The 19,611-nt window shown below is 33.6% G+C and overlaps 1 protein-coding gene and 1 long non-coding RNA gene across 3 annotated transcripts in view; both read left to right on the forward strand.

Moving 5' to 3' along the window:
* Positions 1 to 5,812: 5,812 nt before the first annotated feature.
* The window catches only part of Treh (Trehalase), a 63,685-nt gene continuing 49,886 nt past the window's right edge, over positions 5,813 to 19,611 (forward strand). Inside the window, exon 1 of one of the 2 annotated variants that reach the window (XM_065359607.1) lies at positions 5,813 to 6,078. In XM_065359607.1, coding sequence (XP_065215679.1) covers positions 5,816 to 6,078 — 263 coding nt within the window. In that variant the 5' untranslated portion in view covers positions 5,813 to 5,815. Of the gene's footprint in view, positions 6,079 to 17,811; positions 19,030 to 19,611 lie in introns of those variants that run through there. The other variant, XM_065359608.1, reaches the window with a different exon arrangement.
* Positions 9,674 to 10,142, forward strand: LOC135842661 (uncharacterized). The gene is made up of 2 exons (XR_010558169.1): positions 9,674 to 9,762; positions 9,845 to 10,142. It is a non-coding gene; the product is annotated as an uncharacterized LOC135842661 (long non-coding RNA).

A 19,611-nucleotide genomic window follows, 5' to 3' on the forward strand; every position in this document is an offset into this window, starting at 1 on the left:
TTTCAGCTTGATTTCCCTTTGCTTTTGCTATATAAAATTCCACTTAGTTTTCGTTTTTGACTTATTTATCCTACAGACGTGCGTAATACCAATCAGATTTAGGCTTTTTATTTCTTTCACGTACGGTTCGCGAACATTGGTCGTAACTTTGATAATGATCTTAATTTTATTTTTGCTTTTCTCCGCTAATACTTACATATAAATCTGCGTGTTATACAAACCAATGAATTAAACATGTTGGGATGATCTGTAAACATTTTTACAATTTGTAATGCATTGAGGATGAGTAGATTGCAGTTAGTACCTATCTGTATAGGAATTCGCTGTTTATTCTTTCTTGTTTTCGGTTATGGATTTGTGTTTATGTTAATTTGTTAATAATCTGAGTTTATATGCTCTGAATTCAAATGTAGGTTTTTTTATGGAGTCTTTCAAACACTAGAAAGTATAAAAATCGATTAAGGGCTTCGGGATGATTTAAAATTACCATCAGCCAATTTGAGAGGTCCAAAGTAAAGAGATGAACCTTCAATAAGTAGGTAAGAATATTGTATAGGTAGTGGGTGGAACACGAAAAAAATACTAAAAAATAACGAATGATTTTTACCAAATTCATTTGAAACTCTCGTTTCAAGTTGAAAATTATTCATTTTTTTGTTCCGGTGGTCACCTGGAGGGGGAAAAAGTCATCAATCATAGACAAAGCATTTTCGACAAAAATCGTGATTTTTTTCTCTAGCCCTTACTTGACAAATTTTGGAAAAAATGAATCACTACCAAATAATTGCCTTTAAAATTAAGACCACTTTTATTTATAGTTCTATTGAACAATTGAAAAAAAATTATTTTCGAGGTAAATAAATTTTTTCTTCTCAAATAAATATTTTACATTACATAATTTTGCCAAAATATAGAAAGATAATTTGAAGGGGCAAACTACGTTTTCAAAATCCAAGAGCCAAAATCCAATTTTGGCCATGGGAATCGGTAGTATGTACTTACTTTGAAAAATGAACAAAATTACTTTTATGACTTCTTGCCCAACTTGCAAATTGAAGGGGCTGCAAATGATTTTTAATGTCAGAAAATCGCGATGAAAAAAATGAATGCGGAAATGAATAATACATCTAAAAAAAAACAAATTTTGTTATGATCATCTTTTATCTTATTCCAAAATTTAAAAAGTTTTTGAAGCTCAACAATTTTTGATTTGCTAGAAATCTTATTAAATTTACAATTTTCGAGCTTCAAAAACTTCTTAGATTTTCGACCCCATGGTCAAAATTGGATTTTGGCTCTTAGATTTTGAAAACATATTTTTCCCCTTCAATTTTCCAGATAGACAACTTGTTTAAATACTACTTTTTCTCGTAGGTACTAGGTAGGTAGGTACCCAATTATATCCATGTTCCATGTTACGAGTACTTGTATATCAAAATCTCAAGTTTGTAATAGTTACCACTCCTCGGACACCCTGTAGAGTACCTACTTGCCTATATTAGAAAACTATTTTTTTTTTTTTAAATTTTAAAATATCCAACTTCAAAATCTCAGTTAGGTATTTTTTAAAGCCTGATCACTGATCGTGACCTATGAAAAGGTGTGATTTCAGATGTTAAATCTTGCTGCTCAAGTAACCATTTTGCTTATTTTACCAATGATGAATGAATTGCCTGTATCTCTACTTTATATCTATTCTAGACAAACGCCATGAAGTTAGTTTTGTTTTGAGAAGATTGATGTTTTTATAAAGTACATACAAAAATATGCAGCGCTGAATTTTCTACCCTACTGTGTCTGACTGTCTGTAGAGTCACTTAAGTGTCGCTGAACTGTTGAACTAAAGTTGAGTATTGACTCGTAGGATTTTTAATTTTAATGCTTTATGCCATCGCCATTATAGATAAGTTATTTTTTGAAGTTCTCATCAAATTCAAAACTTATGTTAGTTCACTTACTTCTAGTTTCTATATTTAAAATTATTTTAAAACTTAAAAAGTCTCAAGGCCTTATTCATAAACATCACATCACTTATAGAGAGTTAGAGATCACTTTGGCTAAGTGGTAAATTTTGAAATTTGAAGCAATTTTTCGAGGTGTGATTGAATTTTTGGATTTTTTTTTCATTAATAAATTGAGAGATTGAACTCCAATTTGAAAATATGACATTTTTATTCGTTTATGAGAAAAATCTATGAATACGGCTCTAAAATTAAAAACCAAATTTCTATTTTCTTCATTCTTTCGCTAACAAAAAAAAAACAAGCAAGGTCGCAGGCGACCTGGCCCCGGATTTGAATCAACGTTTTGAATTCAAAAATTCAAAAACAAAAAATTTAAAATCATGTTGGACTTCGGACATAAAGTTTTTTGGTTTTCTTTTGTTTTCCACGAATCCACGATGGAAAAGAAAAACTATAGTATGTACCTATTGCTAGACGAAAACGTAGAAAAACTAATGGAAAACAATTATTAGGTGAAAGATAATGAATAAATTTAGTAGATATAGAGAAGGAAACAAAAGTGAAAATATTTGTCAGCAAGCAATAAATGGAATGAGGAGATTTTGTTTCTTGTATGGAAATTGTTTCAAATGTTCTGGTGTGTTTTAAAAATATTGGTGTTCAACTTGATATTTTTGTAGCAATATAAAATATATAAATCCAAAATTGTTGATAAGATTTTCTCTACATTTCGAAAATTTGATTACAAAAATTGAAAAATCGGTATTCAATTTGAACATAAGTTTTTTGGTTTTCTTTTCTTTTTCACGATGAAAAAGAAAAAAAAAAAGAAATAAAATCAAGTTATTATTTAATTTATGATCGTGATAAATAAATTAAATATTCGAATTGTTTTCCAAATTATTTGGGTGTGAATTTTGGCAGACTTCTTTTTTACAAACGTTTATAAAAATGTTGACGAGAAACGAATATTATTGGGGGGTTTTGAGAATTTCGTGAATAATTAGACCGGCCAAATAAATACTAAATAATTAGATATAGGTACGTACTTATAATTTATTGTCGTTGTTGAAAATTCGAATTGTGAAATAATATTGAAGGTAGCAAGGTGCCACATTTCATTCATCTTCTGTTGGTGATGATTGACCAGTATGCATAAGAACATTTTCAAAACAGACGTTCTCAAGTTCTCATTCCCCTTATGATATGAAGTTATAAGATGTAATTGTTGCTTAAAAAAAAAAAAAAAAAAAAAAACATTCGCTTGGTATGTAGTATAGTATTTCTGACTTCACCAATAGAAGCTGATAATTCACAGGAGAAATAATTCTCTTTACGCGGCACCAGACAGCGCTAGTATCGGTTACTGAAAACCAAAACCAAAACGTAACGATAATCCATAGCAATTTTAATAGGGTTCCCTTGCCTTGGTGGGAACCCTAAAAATCAAAATAATTACCCAGTAGGCTAGTAGGGTCACGGGTGGTTAGTTGTCCTTTTAAAAAATTATTATAAAATTTATCTTTTCAGCCCCATGTGAATTTTATAGTATGTTGTGGCCTTTGTGTGGGCATCTACGGGGGACATTTCCATAACAATTTTAACCCCCTCTCCCATATTTTCCCCTCAAAATAGAGGTTATTTAGCTTTGTTTATCTGTTTTAGCAATGACCACGATTCGGCACAAAAATAAGAATAGCAATAGAATGGCATTTTCAAATGTGTTTTTGACCCCTAAAAAACATGTATTTTTTTCAACAAAAAATTTTTCCTATTATATTAACCTTGTGTGCCCGGGGAACAAAAAAAAAAAAAAAAAAGTTGAGCTACATATTTTCCTAATATTGATGTCATTTCCATACGAATCGGCCCCTCCCTCCCTAGAACACGAATACCTATGATGTCGAATTTAGCTCTAAACACATTCTGACATCCATCCCCTTCCAGACCACAGCCTCCACCTCGATTTTTTCTATTTTAGAATCAATCACACCTGACTGAAAAAAAGTACCTAGTTCTCTAGCGTTGATGTTTTTCTCAAAAATAACCCACCACGCAAATAACACGAGAGGAAAATTTTTTCGCTGTTTTGCGACACGTAAGCTTCTTATTCAGCGAGTTATGTGTATTTTTCAAATTATGATCAATGTAATTCTTATAGTCACCGAGTACCAAGTACGTTACGTACGTGTGTGTAGGTCTCGAGGTTAAGTGGTGTCATGTTCGTTTATTTTTCTTTCTTACTCGCGAATTGGCAACTTGCCTCACTGATCATGCTAGAAAAAGAGACAGAAAAGCCTGAAAAGGAAAGAAATTGAAGTATCGAGGAACAGATGATGAGGAATAGCGTACTCGATTTTTATTTTTTATTGCTGTAATACGGATATTATCCACTCGTATACTGTTGAGAAAAAAAACTACCATTGTAAGGTTCCTGCTTAATCCATACTTATCGTAATCGTATTTAATTACTCCAATATCTTTTTTTATGGGTGTTTTCACTTTTCAAATCTCCTCAATTATACAACTTCAAAAAAAAGATAAAATTTTTCGCCAGTTGCTCCACTCTATAAATTTTGAGGCTTATTTTTGTATCAATGTATTGGAGTAGGTATTTAAACGTAGAAGTAGAAATGCGGATACTATTAGGTACTATCTTGTGCGATGGTAATAATAATGGTTTGGTTATTGAATTGTTTGCTTGTTTATATGATCGTGTAATGTTGACATAAACGAACACGACGTCGACCACCCAGAACAACGAAACTGAACGCTTTCTCAGCTGTAAACGCGAAGGAAGGCAAACATTAATAAAATTATAATTTTTATAAATGACTTGTAAATTCTTCGAGTTTTGAACGCAATCGATATCGCGAGCCTGTAAATACGCACAAACATATTGTTTATCTCGGTTTGTTTGCTATGTTGGTTTGGGTTTATAATATGTACTAGTATATTCGCTTGTTATGTCGAGTTATTAAATTGAAATTAAAAAAAAAAAAAAAAAAAAAAATGCCGAAGTTGAAATTTAGAATAATGGCTGTAAGGAGACAATTTTTGAAAAACATTAAATTTGAAAACTTTTCCTGCAGTTTTTTGTTAATAATTACTCATAGGTACATGTTGGATGAAGTGATATGTAAGTGATAGAAATTATTTGAGCTACACCAGTACCTACCGTTGAAAGGAGTGAATGTGAAATGCATCACTGAAAATACATAGGCAACCACTTCGACTCTTGTCCAGTTCAAGTAGTTGGCTCGCACTGGAGCAGGTGAAAGAGTTCTACGTTTCGTTATTTTCAGCTACTGCGCTTGAAAGTAGTAATTTAAAAAAAATTCATTAATTGTATTTTTATCGTAAATTTTTCTAATGCTTAGCTAATTATGGCTGCACGGAAAATGTGATCGAGCCTTAAACAAAAATCAAAAATTATCTTTTGCGAATTATATTAATTGCAGGTACCTGTAGTTCTCTCACCTACCTATAGGATAACTTCAATAAAATATCTGTATCTATTTTTTCTGAGGTTACACGGTGGCAGCCGCATCGCGCATATTATAAATTTCTCTTTTCATTCATTTATTATTTCTATTCGATTATCTATAACGTTTTTATAACACATCGGATTCGTTAGATAATTATTTTATAACACGTTAATCGATTAAGAATTTGTTCGAAGCAAATAAAGAAAATAACTCGTACCCTTGTGTGCCAACCACACATATACTACATATAAAACGACAGCAATTAAAAGATTACCGAAATATTCTGTTCTGTAAACGAAAACAATTTTGAGGAGGGCTCTACATTACCTCTGAGAGAGTCAATAAGTACCTGATTTAGCCAGAATGTGTGTTAGTTGGTCTGTTCGGAAAAGTCTTGAAAAGATGGCAGTTTCGTTCGTGATATTTAGACCTTCGGTGTTCATCTTTTTCGTGGCTTTGATCTCGGTGCAGATCATTGTGAAAGAATGCAGATCATCATTGGGGTCTCAGAATAATGAAGATAGACGAAGTATGGTTGTAATGAACCCTAGTTTTGTTGCTGATGAAGAGAAGCAAATTGTATCGAATATTGCTCCGAAGGTGGTTAAGCAGCCTCCTTGTTTCAGGTGAGGTACTCGTAGTTTCAAATTTGTTTTGGTTTTGATCAAGAAAAATCCTAGAAATGCCAAAGAGTCAATTTAAATAGCTAAGTAGGTAAGGATAGATATACCTACGTTATAATTTGAACCTCATAGATGAAAAATGAACCAGTGATCAGAAGAATAAGCATGAATAGTGAAAATTGAATGCAGGGTAAGAAGACTTGTGTACTTACATTGGTGTTAAGTCCTTCATACGTAATTGTTTGAGGAGAAATTTTGAAGAACAAAATGGTGAGGGATATTCAAACTTGACTTCTCAAGGGGTCAAGTTTGAGCGAGAGTTCCTTTTCTCTTTTGGTACAATCAACCACCGTTTTGTGGTCTGGTGGACTGGTGGTTAATTTTGGTTGAAACCAACCAAGCACTATAACAGATTTCACTAAATGTAACCATAATTCTAGGCAGAGGTACCTTGGCTTTGTTATAAAAATTTCTGAATATTATCCTGTGTGATACACGCAGTGGAGCATTGGCCCCTTGAGCACCTCTTCATAAACGCCTACGTTAATTTAAACTAAATATTCCGAAGGAGGTAGTAGAATAATTTTTATGGTATACCACTTCTTATACTTACTCGTACATAGGTGGTAGTACTTATAGTAGGTACTATAAACGCAGTGCCGCTGTAATAATTTACTCATATTAAAGCGGCGTGTTCCGCAATTTAAGTAGAAAATTTTCTCGAAAAAATTCACCGTGTATATACATACGGTGTGCGGTCGGTGAAAAAAATATCATCCTACACTATACGTCGATTAAACTTGATGGTATTAATTAACTAATTGCTCGAAGGACATGTCGTCAAATATGCAACAAGAAGATCCTCGTCACTGTACACACCAACGTGTGATAAAACTTTACAATGATGATGGCAATCAGGCAATGCGAAGCAATAGGTAGGTACCTACCTAATTCGCAATGAAAATAGTAGGTAATCGAAGGATGAGTAGTTTGAAATTTTAAACCTATTCTCTCCTTGTTTTATTTTCATTGGACGGGTTTAATTACTCGTAGAAAGGATATCAATCATATTTCAAAACTCAGGATACCTACAGGTAAATTAAAATACCAAAGAAATCATCTCCCAGTGGTGAACTTTTTTTTTTGAATAAGTATTAGACATAGTGGCTTAATTTACGAAAGCATTCATGAGCTATTTATAGTTCATCAGATTTTTTTTCCTCCTTCAGGAGGATATCCGTTTGCTGTTTCGTTGATGGTTAAGGGTTTGCATCTATATTGAATGATTTATTGTCCGAATTTATGCCCATGTATGCGTTAGTCTAGTATGTATTTGTGTTTCGACTCTATAGTGAAATTAGGTGTTCTGAGTCATGTACTAAACGTGTTCGAAAACGGTGTTAAAAATTGGATATGGAAGTGAATAAGTTAATCCTAAAAACGATTAAGATACCAGTGCGAGCTTTTCATAATATAGTTAAGAGAAACCGACGACGGTGAGGATGTGGGTTTTCCCATCAATGAATAAAGTTGTTTAATAAGGAAGAAACGAAGCACAAATGAGCTTGTGATTGAATTACACATGAATTTATTCTTGGAAAATTTTGAGAAAAATACTGTTCACCAAGATTCCTTTTTCATCGTTTGTTTACGAAAGTACATTACTTAATGAAATCGTTGATGAATGCATTAGTCAACCGCTTTCCATGTTGTCCACTGCGTGCTTTTGACAAACAATTCGCGATTACGTCATTTCCTTTTTTTTTTTTAATAAAATGAAACAAGAATCAAATTTTTTATGAACTATTTTTTTTTTTTTTTTTTTTTTTAAATAAGTAAATCGGAACTGAGAAATGTGTTTTTTCCTTTTCTTCAAATAAACCAACTTGAATGAATTCAACGTTTTGATTTGAATTTATGTTTTTTTTTTTTTTTTTTTTTTTAATAGTAGGTAGGCGCTTGATTTACTAATTTATTTTATAAACTGAAACTAAAAATATAATATACCCGCAGCTGGTTGCCATTTTATACATAGAATAAGTTATTCTACGTCTACATGTAGAATAGGTACTACCTATAAGTAGAACAAGTAGAATATAATATCCACGTAAAATGTACAGTGTTGTCAGTTTAAAACAGTGTTTTAAACGTCGAGTAAAATGTTTTTTTAAGCAAATGTTTTTTTCAACTCCAATTTCCTAAAAAAACACGTTTTTGTTTTTTAATTTCTCGTTGAAAAAGTGGTGAAATTGAAGGAACTGAATTTTTAGATTTTCATTCTTCTTCCTATGCTTTTTTTAAAGGCAAATTTTGTGTTTCAATTTCAATTTTTTAATATTTCGTGAGCCTTATAGCTCTTTTATGACGTTACATCTTGAACGTTGATAACTTGATAACGAATATTTGAAAAACCGAATCCAAAATAAATGAATTTGTGTTAAAAACGTGTTTAAAACACGTTTAAAAGTTAAAACACATGAGAATCCAGCAGTTTAAAACCCTGTTTTAAACAAAAAAAAAAAAAACCGTTTGTTTTTCAACACTGAAAATACTTATAGAATACGCAGAAAAGGTTTTGATTGATTCCTTATCTTATCTGATAAGAAATGGTAATGTGTACCTACAAGCCACAGCTTATACAATCCAAACGTTGTAAACTTGCTCAAAACCAAGTCAAAGTTTCCGACAAAATTGACCATAAGTTCACTCATTTGTCACAAATTAAATAAAAATTAAAACGCATTTCACTTGTTTAAGTTGAATTATTATAATAGAGAAATAAAATGTGTCCAGTTTTTTTTTTTTTTTAAATTGATGTTTGAAACACGAATGAATGAGAAATGAACAGTGACCTTGCAACCTATCAAAATTCAAAATATGTTAAAATTTCACGAGAAATTCCAATTTTTCAACGAAAGTATTTTTTCAGCATTTCCGGAGAATTTTGAGCTAAAAATTGAGTCATGATTTTGAGATAAATGAAAAAAAGTCACGCGACCTTATGAAATGGATCGAAATTAGGCGAGGAATTTAACTAATTTGAAGGAAATATGTTTTGAACATTTTTGTAGAATTTTGAGATTAAAATAGAGTCCTGATTTTGAGATAATTGAGAAAGTGTCATGTGACCTAATACCTGACAAAATTAGGCAAAAATTACACGAGAAATTCAAATATTTCAACCACAGTACTAAAATGGGTAACATTTTTGGGGGAAATGAAAAATGTATCTTCTTTCTCAACTTTTTCAAGCATTTTTGAAGAATTTCAGCATTATAATGGTTAAAACGCAATTAATTAACCATCCAAAAGCTGAGTATAAAGTTCAATTTTCAAGTCAATCAGAACGTTTTTTACATTTTTTAAAAACTTATTCTAATCATAGAATAAAAATTTATTCTGCGTGTTATTCTACAGTTTTTTTCTATACGCTGACAACCCTGGCGGCTTGGAGGTATAGGTGCAACAGTTTTTTAAATTTTATTATTTTTCTCTTAATTTATGTACCTAAACTAAAATATTAAACATTTTCAATAAATTACTTATCTCCTTAGTTAAAACTAACTAAAACCATTTTTTTTAATTTTAATTTTTGTGTAGAATATAACCCAAAACTGAGGAGATTCTTAATATTTTCACTTCACCTTCACCTGTCATGTGCCCATTCTTAGAAGTTTCATTATAATGGTAACATTCTCTCTATCTGTTGCAAAAATTAGAAATGATTTTTTTTATTATATAGGTATTATTATTGTTTTTTTCTACATAGGTGCCTAATTTTATCATCTCGACCTACCTCCCACTTGGAGTTTTCCTTAAAATGCCTGTTCAAAGACTAGAAAACAGGTTGAATAAGTGTCCACCATTCGAAGAGCTATATTGTCAGTCCATCGAGATCAGGCTGTATGAAATTCATCGCATAATAAATCAATTGCAGTCATACAGATACCTACTTAAGGACTCGTACGATGTTTTGTTTTCATAAAAAGTAAATATTTTTACTGAGTTTACAACAAACGTGTCATCGTTTCATAATCGAATAAAATAATTAACGAGTCGGTACCGAATTCTGGTGTTTGCAAATATCGAATATGACACTTTGAGTACATATGTACATATTTGTAGGTATATTAGGCACTTATAATCACAAATTTTGTTAGTACATACAATTTTTCATTACTTAACACATTAGTTGAGTTATTGGTTACCTTCGTGAAGGTCCCAATCCCCCCTCCCCACTTATGGTTTTCCATCAATAACGTATCTACCGAAACTTTGTCTTAGGTACATTGTACCAATACCTGCACTAGTAATTAATTGTAATTGTGTGTAGGTGGTTGTCAGTCGAACTTGCGAGAATTTTTAAGTTTTGCACATCACCCAGTTGCGAATGTTGAGTGCTTACAATATATTTTGTGCGCTGCCTTCAAATACCCATTAACTATATATGTAATGTAGGGAGGTATAGGACAAAAGGAAAGGTCGAAGTGAGGAACTAGTTGTCAGACGGCGTAGAAAAAGGAAGATGAGCGGGGTTTTCTACATTCAAGAACGAATATTAAAATTTAATATATTTAAGCCACGTTTCAATTATTAAGTAATTCCGTTTGGTGCCGGTAATCACCAACAACGCGAGAACGCGCATCCCAGCTTACAATGGGTTCAGGTATTCGATTGTTTGTTGGCGCAAATGATTCATCCGTTAGATACTGACCATACGATGGATGGATGGACATGGTGAGAGATGAGATGAGTGACGACGAGGTGAAGGGTGAGAGAGTAGCGTGGCGATTTAACATGTATAATATACCTACTCGTATAATTCGCTGCTGCCGTTTGTTCGTGGAAATGGAAACGTTCAATGCCGTTCAAGGTAGTTAGCCAAGTAGCCAAAAGCGATCGCCGATGGTCAAATATGTGTTCGCTGTACGTAGGTATATGTATGTATGTAAGTAGTAAGTACTCTGTGTTGTCAAAATGAGTACCTAGGTACCTGTGGACTTGCACATTACTCCTCTGGCGCTGGCTAAACTCATTAGTCTGTTTTGAATGGATGGACGCGAGTCGCGATGTATTCCTTGATGTCACATGAGATGAGTGAGAGAGAAATGTAGAGGCAGAGGGATCTTTTCATCTGTGTATACCTGGTTCGTAGGTATGTTATCGAAGAGGATAATAACCTCGTTTAGATACGTAATATACGGGGAAAGTACCTCTCTATACACCTGCTAGTGCTAGACGCGAATCAATGCGAATTGAAACAAGTATGTAATATGTATAAGGGTAACCTTTAGGTATGGGAAAATTTTCATCACAGATTTGACCTTCTAAAAATTGTACTTGGCGGTTGGTTTTACGGTCTCGTTGAGTATCTCGATGGAAGCGTCGTCGGTGACGTAGTGTAATTTTTTTTTGTAGCATGGTCTCGTGAATCAGATGCCCTTCATTTTCACTTTTACTTTCACTTTTAGATGTTCGTGGTAATTGAAGGGTCTGTGTGTATTTCCTCTCTGTATACATAGGTTAGGTACGATATACATATAGTATTTGCCATGGTTAGCTATGTGCTAGTATAATATGTCGCGAATAGTGTAGCGGTAATTCAAACTTCCAGGATTACGTTTTACCTTTTTGATCCGTATCATTAATTTTTATCGGTTTGTTGCACGTTTCTCTTCCCTGTTTTATGTGTTGAAAATTTACTCACTTGTCAGTTCCTTTTTTTTTTTTTTTTTTGCGTTGGTACTTAATTTAGAAACTTGATTAGATGAACTTTCATTGTAGAGGTAGACAAAAGAAAGAATTTAAAAAAAAATATCCAAAGTGAAATTGAAGACTCTAATTATTTATGTTACCTACCTACCTACCTACCTACTTACCAATAAAATTGTAAAAAAAATGCAAAGAGTGCGAAATTTTCAATTTCAGCTTTGATTTTGTTAGTTGAAAATACGATGGCAACGCAGGATAAGATTGTTTTTCTCACCAATTATACCTACTCATAGTTACTCGAACCTTGAAATAATGTTAATTGATACGAATTTTTATAATCTTTAAATATGAAAAATTTCAAGAAAAACTAATGTACATATTAGCAACTCTGTTCTAACTGTAGGAGGAGATTTAGCACCTCGAAGAACGGAGATATCCTCAAGGTGAAGATTTGGTTTGTTTACACCTTGTTTAAAGTAGGTATACTCAATTTTGAAGCGTCTCGTGAACAAACACCTTCGGCTGCCTTTTTTTTTAGAGTTCCAAATAAATGATAAATCCTCAGGTGATAAATTGAAATCATGGGCAGAATGTTCAATAGTTTTTAAACCATTTTTCCAACTTTCAAATGATTGAAAAAAACGTTCTCATGGGGCATGACTTAGGTACTGCTCGAAATTTAATAGTTTCAGCACCCATCTGACCCAAACTTTACCATAACCAAGTCGTGTCGTTTATTACAGCCCCAATAATATGTCCAGACATAATTTATTAAAAATATCACAAATGATGTATTTTTCTCATCAATGATCCAAAATGATTTTCTTGATTGCTCTGTCCCTTTTTTCAGAGATGAAAAAAAAGTTGTTTCTGTTACAACATCGCGTACTTTGAATGAATTTTGAATTTAAAAAGTTTTTTTCTGAAAAAAATATGATTTTTCTAATGAAAAAAAAAGGTCAATTTTTTACTGATAAAATACTAGATATGATATTTTTTTGAAAAAACTATGAATTATTTTTCTATAAAAAAAACTATGATTTTTTTCTTTGAAAAAAAAAAACTATGAGTACGATTGTTTTCTAAATAAATAATCATAGTATTTTTTTCCTGAAAAAACTGATTTTTTCTGAAAAAAACTCAAGATTTTTTCTGAAAAAAACAAGATTTTTCCCGAAAAAAAACCAAGATTTTCATCTAAAAAAATTTATTAGGAACAAAAAATTATGATTTAGTTAGTTGAAAAAAAAATACTTTTTAAAAATCTTGCAATCAACCATTGTCTTTTGAACATATCCACCACACAGCTTGAAAACAAAAACTTTTTAATACAAAGTGACTCTCTTATTAGCTCCTTGATCTCCATACAAAACATTTTTTCAGATCACCCTATTGTTCAAAATATTCACAAAATTCTGCTAGATCTCCAAAATTCAAACCACACCATCCACCGTATGTGTACCCCTAGTCATGTAGGCATTGAAGGAAATGAAATTGTTGACACCTATGCAAAATCAGCCATTAACCCCCCACCCTTCACCTTTTTCACCCCTGACGATATAAAATCATTCTTTACACAAAATACTCACTTAAAATGGCAAAATTTCTGGTCATCACAGACATCAAACAAACTCTTTCAACACAAAAAAACAATCTACCCCTAGAAGAACCTTGATCACTTAAACAGAAGAGAAGAAATAATTATAACCCGTCTAAGAATAGGTCACTCTAAAATCACACACAACCACCTCTACCAAAAAATTCCAAAACCCCCCTGTAAATTCTGTGAAAATGAACCTACATCCATTCAACATTTACTATTCACCTGTCCTAAATTACAGCAAACAAGACTATCTCTCCAAATAGACTCAAATTTAATGACTATCCCAGACAACCCTTCTGAAATCCAAAAATTCATAACCTTATTTAAAAAAAAAACAACCTAATAAATCAAATCCAAACTCCTCTCTACACGGGTGTATGGTAATAATCTTGCAATTATAAACACCCAAAAAAATTCAAATTAGGTACTTGAAATTTTTAAATTTTGTTTTTCGTTTCGAATACAAATTTATGCAAACATGTTTAAACAACGCGTTGTTTATAATGTGCCAGGACTGGATTAAAAATTTAAAAATGTCAATTCTTTTATTTTAAACACCTATAGATATGTAGTTGGGAATTTAGTTTGTTTTTTTGGGGGGGGGGGGTATTTTAAATACCTACGTATCAAACCAGCTCTACTTCTTTTTCGATTTTGCTGATTCGATGATAATACTTAGGTATAGGTACATTCTCAACTTTCCTTAATAGACTCAGCCATTTCTGAAGCCAAAGAGTGCCAACCAATTTATTTAACCAAGTTTGAAAAAGACGTTTATTACCAACTATGTTCATGAAGTTGTTGACAAATCCACGAATTTATCACCTTTCTGGCCAAATTATTGGATACCTATCTTCTGTTGCACAATGAAAATCGCGCATGAAGAAAAATGAGAATTCTGATTTAAGGAAAAAACATCATCGATAATTCCGGAAAGAGCTGATCGAGTAGGTAGGTTATAATCAATACTCCCTTTTCTGGATATTGGGATTCCATGATCCAACTTGCAATACAACTTAGCATAATACGAAAATCACAGACAAAATCCATTCTCCATTCTCACCCAGCTGCTCTTTTCTTAGTTAGGTACCTACCTACTCATCATTAATCATCATTCTCAACGAAGTCTTCATTATAAAGAAAAATTTATTCACCACCCCTCCCTCTAGTCCCACTCATTTAACAAGATAAGCAATGAGCATTGAAAAAATATTTTTCAAAATTAAAAGAAAATCTCTGGCAATTTTTACGATGTCGACGTCAGCGTCGTCGCGTCGTTTGCAATGTGATCGGACGAAAAACCTTGAATTGTACGCGAAAAACGATGATGAAAAGACCGCAGCGAAAATAAATACATCGAAAAGGACGAAATTAAGGAAAACATACAATTTCGTCAATTATGGACGGAAATACAATTTACAGATTTTTACGTAATAAAGCGTCGCGTATTTATACTCGTTATTGAAAAGAAAAAGAAAAAGAAAAGCAACGACGCCACTTTGCGAATTACATCACTACTCGCGTGAAATCTTATAAACTAAGTACAGAAGGAGGGCGTAAGAGAAGATTAATTTTTCGATTGGCTGATATTGATGGCAGTGGTGTTTAATTATTTACCTACGTTCGATCAAGTGGTGAAAATAGCTCTATTGATGAATCCTGCAAAATAATCTCGTCTCGTGGGTAAGTCACTATAGAGGTACCTACCTAGTTACCGTGGAATAAAATAAAAAGGCTATCGTGAAATTTAAGGTGTAATTCATGAACAGTTTTGGAGCTGTTCAAATACAGTTCTATGTATACCTATTATTGAGATTGACATTATCTGATCCATTTTTGTCAACACTAGGTATACAGTCTAGGGTGTAGGTAAGGTACTTTATTTTGAAAAGTTCGAATTTTGTAGCTCCCACCCCCCAAAAACATGACTTCAGGTGAGAAAATAATTCCCTATTTTTATTTTCCCCGTATCTGTAAAAAAAGTGGTGTCGGTAGCCCCCTAAGTGGGGAAAAAAATTTTAAAAAAGTTATATTCATGAAAATTCTTTGTTTCTGCGCCAGAATGTTTCTAAATAATCCCCTTTTTATGAAAAAAATTTCCCCGACCCTTCAATTAAACCATATTGGCCCCCTAGTAAGGAGCCTCTCAAAGTTGAAAAACATCACAAAAAATGATAATAAATCAAAGTTAAGAAAAATTTGATGAAAATATCTAATTTCCATGTTAGAATTGTTCTACATAACCCCCTTTTCAAGAAAAAACCATTGTTGGACCCCCAAATAATTTTGGCTCTCTTTCATGGAGTCCCTCCAATTTGGGAAAAATAAAAAAAATATCTACTAAAAATTGATGTCTGTAGAAATTTTTTGAACATTTTTTATTTATGTGCAGAATCTTTCTGAATAAACACTTTTTCAAGAAAACCCTTCCCCTGGTCTCTCAAATCATGTTGGTTACCTATAAAGCCCCTCAAAGTTGAAAAAAATCAATAAAAAAATGAAAAATTCATATCTATACAAATTGTTTGATAATGTTTCATTTCTGAGCAGAGTACTTTTAGATAACCAGTTTTTCAAGAAAAACACCCTTTCGTCCCCCAAATAATGGTGGTCCTCTTTTATGAGACCCCCAAAATTGAAGAATATTGAGAAAGATGAAAATTGATGTCTATAGGTACTCGTAATTAGGTGAACATTTTTCATCTCTGTGCAGAATGCTTCTAGATAATTCTTTTTTCCAGAAACCCCTTTTCTCAGTCCTCTCTGCAATGCTCACCACCTATCTACATATAGATGATAGAGATCCACAAAGTTGATTTTTTTTTTGGAATAGAGGTGAAGTCTCTGCATAGATAGTTTCATGTCATGGATACGAGTATGTTTTTTTGCTTCAAACTTGAAAATGAAATCTCATTGATAGGGATTCTTGACGATTTTTTCCAAGTTTTAAGTACATTACGATACAAAATATCAGAACGTCAATAAGTCTTCTGTGAAAATTTGACATAGGTAATTTTATTACAAAACGTCCGCTTCAATGTTTCTCAAAGTCAAAATTCAGAAATTCGTCCTTTTTCTACAAGTTTTCAAAAGTCCGACATAGGTAGTGCTTTTCTGATAAAGATCTACCAAATCCAAGGATTAAAATATGGGGGAAAAAGTAGTAATATTCATCTTTTTTCATTTTCTGGGGAAGGAGACAAGTTCCACCTTTTTATCATGTAGACAGGTCATAAAATATTTAACAGTATTTCTAATGAAAATGGACCAAATCCAAGGATTATAATGTGAAAAAAAATGTAAAAATTTCAATTTTTCTGATTTCTTTAATATTTTGAGATGGGGGAGGGGGAAGAGGCTAGGTGTGCTCCCTAGCACGACTCATTTTTACTGACGTGATTGGAGAAATTTTTCTCGTGAAACCCGACAACAATTTAGGGTGTCATTAAATATTTTTTCACCAATATGTACTATGTACTTGGGCATAAAAATGAGCTCTCCTCTCTAATCCACTCGTTAGTCTTGGGTGGAGATATGAGGCTAAAATTGGTATATAGGTTGATTTTACGTAAGTAAGGACTTAACTGAGGTGTTAGAACTAGAAAGTTCACAATTTTAAAAATTTGGCCTGGTATAGGTACTCGTATTTCGATTTTTTCATACATGGGAAAATTGGGGGCCCACTGGCACGACTTTTTTCACCTAGAGGGCTGAAATTTTCAGGGTATTATTTTCTCACCTGAGGTCATGTTTTGAGGGGGGGGGGGGGGGTGGGAGCGAAAAAAATCGAAAAAAAATTTTTCACTATACAAATAAGGTACCTACACCCTAATACAGTCAGGATTCCTTCATAATTGCAGAGAAATAATATTTGGTTTGAAAGGATCTACGCATGATGGAAATTTAGATGCACCATCTCATTCCTGGATAAAATATGAATTTATTAAAAATCATCAAGTATGAGAAGGAGGCCAATAACGACCATATATCGAAAAAGGGGGTGGGAGGTAAAACTGAGATGACATGACGCGGAAAGTTTCTAAATGGATCGTTCGAAGTGTAAAGTGTAAGGTCAGGAAGCTTTTTTTGGCTACAGAGTAGCTCGAGCAACTTGGCGGGGCATGGTAAAATGTGTACACAAATAGTAACTCTATGAATGACTATGCGGTGAACGTGAACGGTAGGTGAGCTACAGAGGAGAAGAGGGTGAAGGGGGGGGAGTCAGGTGTTTACGATTTTCCACTCCTCAAAAAATGATCAGCATTTATAAACGGTACGTGAAAGTTCGATCGAATCTGAGAAGAATCCAGCCGCAAATCAGGACTGATCGCGACGCTCGACGCCGTTTTCGAAGTTGGAATCCCTACATCTTGTAGTGTAGTCAGTATGACGTAACCAGAAGTCGCTCGCATCGCGTCTCGCGAATGGCCGAGCTTTAAGCGACGTGTCGAGCTTGGCGCGACGTTTGCGACGCTCTCTCGCGACGGCGGTCAACTTTTCGGCGACAGTTTGGTATGCGAAATCGAAATTACCTCGCGTATTCCGCTGTACGTCGAGTACGTCTCGTCGAGCGAATACCGGCGCTCGGTGACCGTGTCCGTGTCGCTGATGACGAACGTCGTCGTGGTCGTCGCCGCCGTCGTCGTTGTTGTTGTTGGTGTTGTTGTATTGTAATAGCATGCGATGACGAGTAATAGTGGTAGTATAGTAGTAGTATTAGTTTAGTGGTAGTATCGTTAGCGTCATTCAATTCTTCGGCCAGAGCCAGATACAAGTTGAACGCGAGCGTCGTACTGCTATGGAGCTTCGCTCGTTATCGTTACCTTTACGTTTTCGGTGGCCGCCGATACTCGAGTACTTTTCGTCGCCGCCATCGCTACGGCCAGTAGTGTGAGTTCGCTAATCGTCCAAACTGCGCCGCGACTTTTTAGCCGCGAAAAGCTGTGCGAAAGTTGACCTATCCTATCGTGTGTCGCATCAGGCCCTTCGAATCCTTGAAAAATTACACATGGACCTACATCGCGGTGCCTCGAAATATGCATCGAGTCGATTATTGGCAAAACTACGAAAATCAATTTGCCTTCACTTCGAATAAAGCCGTCGTCGCCGCGCTACCCTACTCGAACGAAGTGAAATTTCAAAAAAAAACTCGCTTCTATAAATTATTATTACTTACGTAATTGTCTACACCTTATAGTTACTCGAGCTTGAAATGTGAGTAATATTCGGAGATGTATCTACGTCTTGTCGAATCGCGCGCGAAATTTCGAAATTATACGTATCTTCGTCGTCTTCTTCGGTATCCGTGAAGCGATCCTCTTCATTGGTGAAAAAGCTCAAGTGTTCGCGCGATTGTGTATTTATTATCTATTGAGTGTTTGTGTTTGTGGTGGTTTCGCTCAATTCGGTGTAAATATACTCGTTTTTTCCCCCGACGTTATGATATAAAAATTCGGTTTTTTTTCTCTCTCGTGGAAGCTAATTATGGCTATATCTAAATGCGGCAAAGGATACTTCGGTAGTTGGGTGTTGAAGTTCGTTCCTGGTTGCACGAATTGGATTTTTTACTTTCTCATATGTTTCTATTTAATTACAACGAGCTGGCAAACCAGTGACAGATATGGACCTTGTTGTAACGAGTAAGTTTGCTGTTTTCCATCTTATCATCATCTGAAATGTGTACCTATTTTTAGTACCTACCTATACCGTGGAATGGGGTAATAATTTCGGACACGTGGGGTAATTTCAGCCACTCCTATTTTTCCAAATAAATTTTGCACTAGCGCTCCTAGCATTTTTTGTACGAACTCACCAATGGTCGCAATCGAAGCTTTGAAGCAAGCAGGAGGGTCAGATTTATGAGTTTTAGATCACCATAGGTACCATTTTATGAGAATATGTAAAACGTTTTTTCAAAAAAAAAAAAAAAAAGAAATTTTTGAAACTTGAATTAATTTTGACAGGGAAAATATTTTGAAATTTTTTTTGGAATAAATGAAGAAAATACAGTTGAACGCCCAATGGCCAATATTCTAGTAATTTTTGGTGAAAAAAAATCATCCTGATGAATTAGAAGAGTCGATCTAGTAAATTAGGTAGGTTTTTTTCTTCCCATCTCATTCAATTTTGAAGATATCGAAAATGTGTAAAGGACCGAAATTCAATTTCCTACAAAAAAGATTCTTTGCATATTTTTCGTATCTTCAAAACTGGAGAAGAAA

This window comes from Planococcus citri, chromosome 4 (assembly GCF_950023065.1).
Source record: "Planococcus citri chromosome 4, ihPlaCitr1.1, whole genome shotgun sequence".
Lineage (NCBI taxonomy): Eukaryota > Metazoa > Arthropoda > Insecta > Hemiptera > Pseudococcidae > Planococcus > Planococcus citri.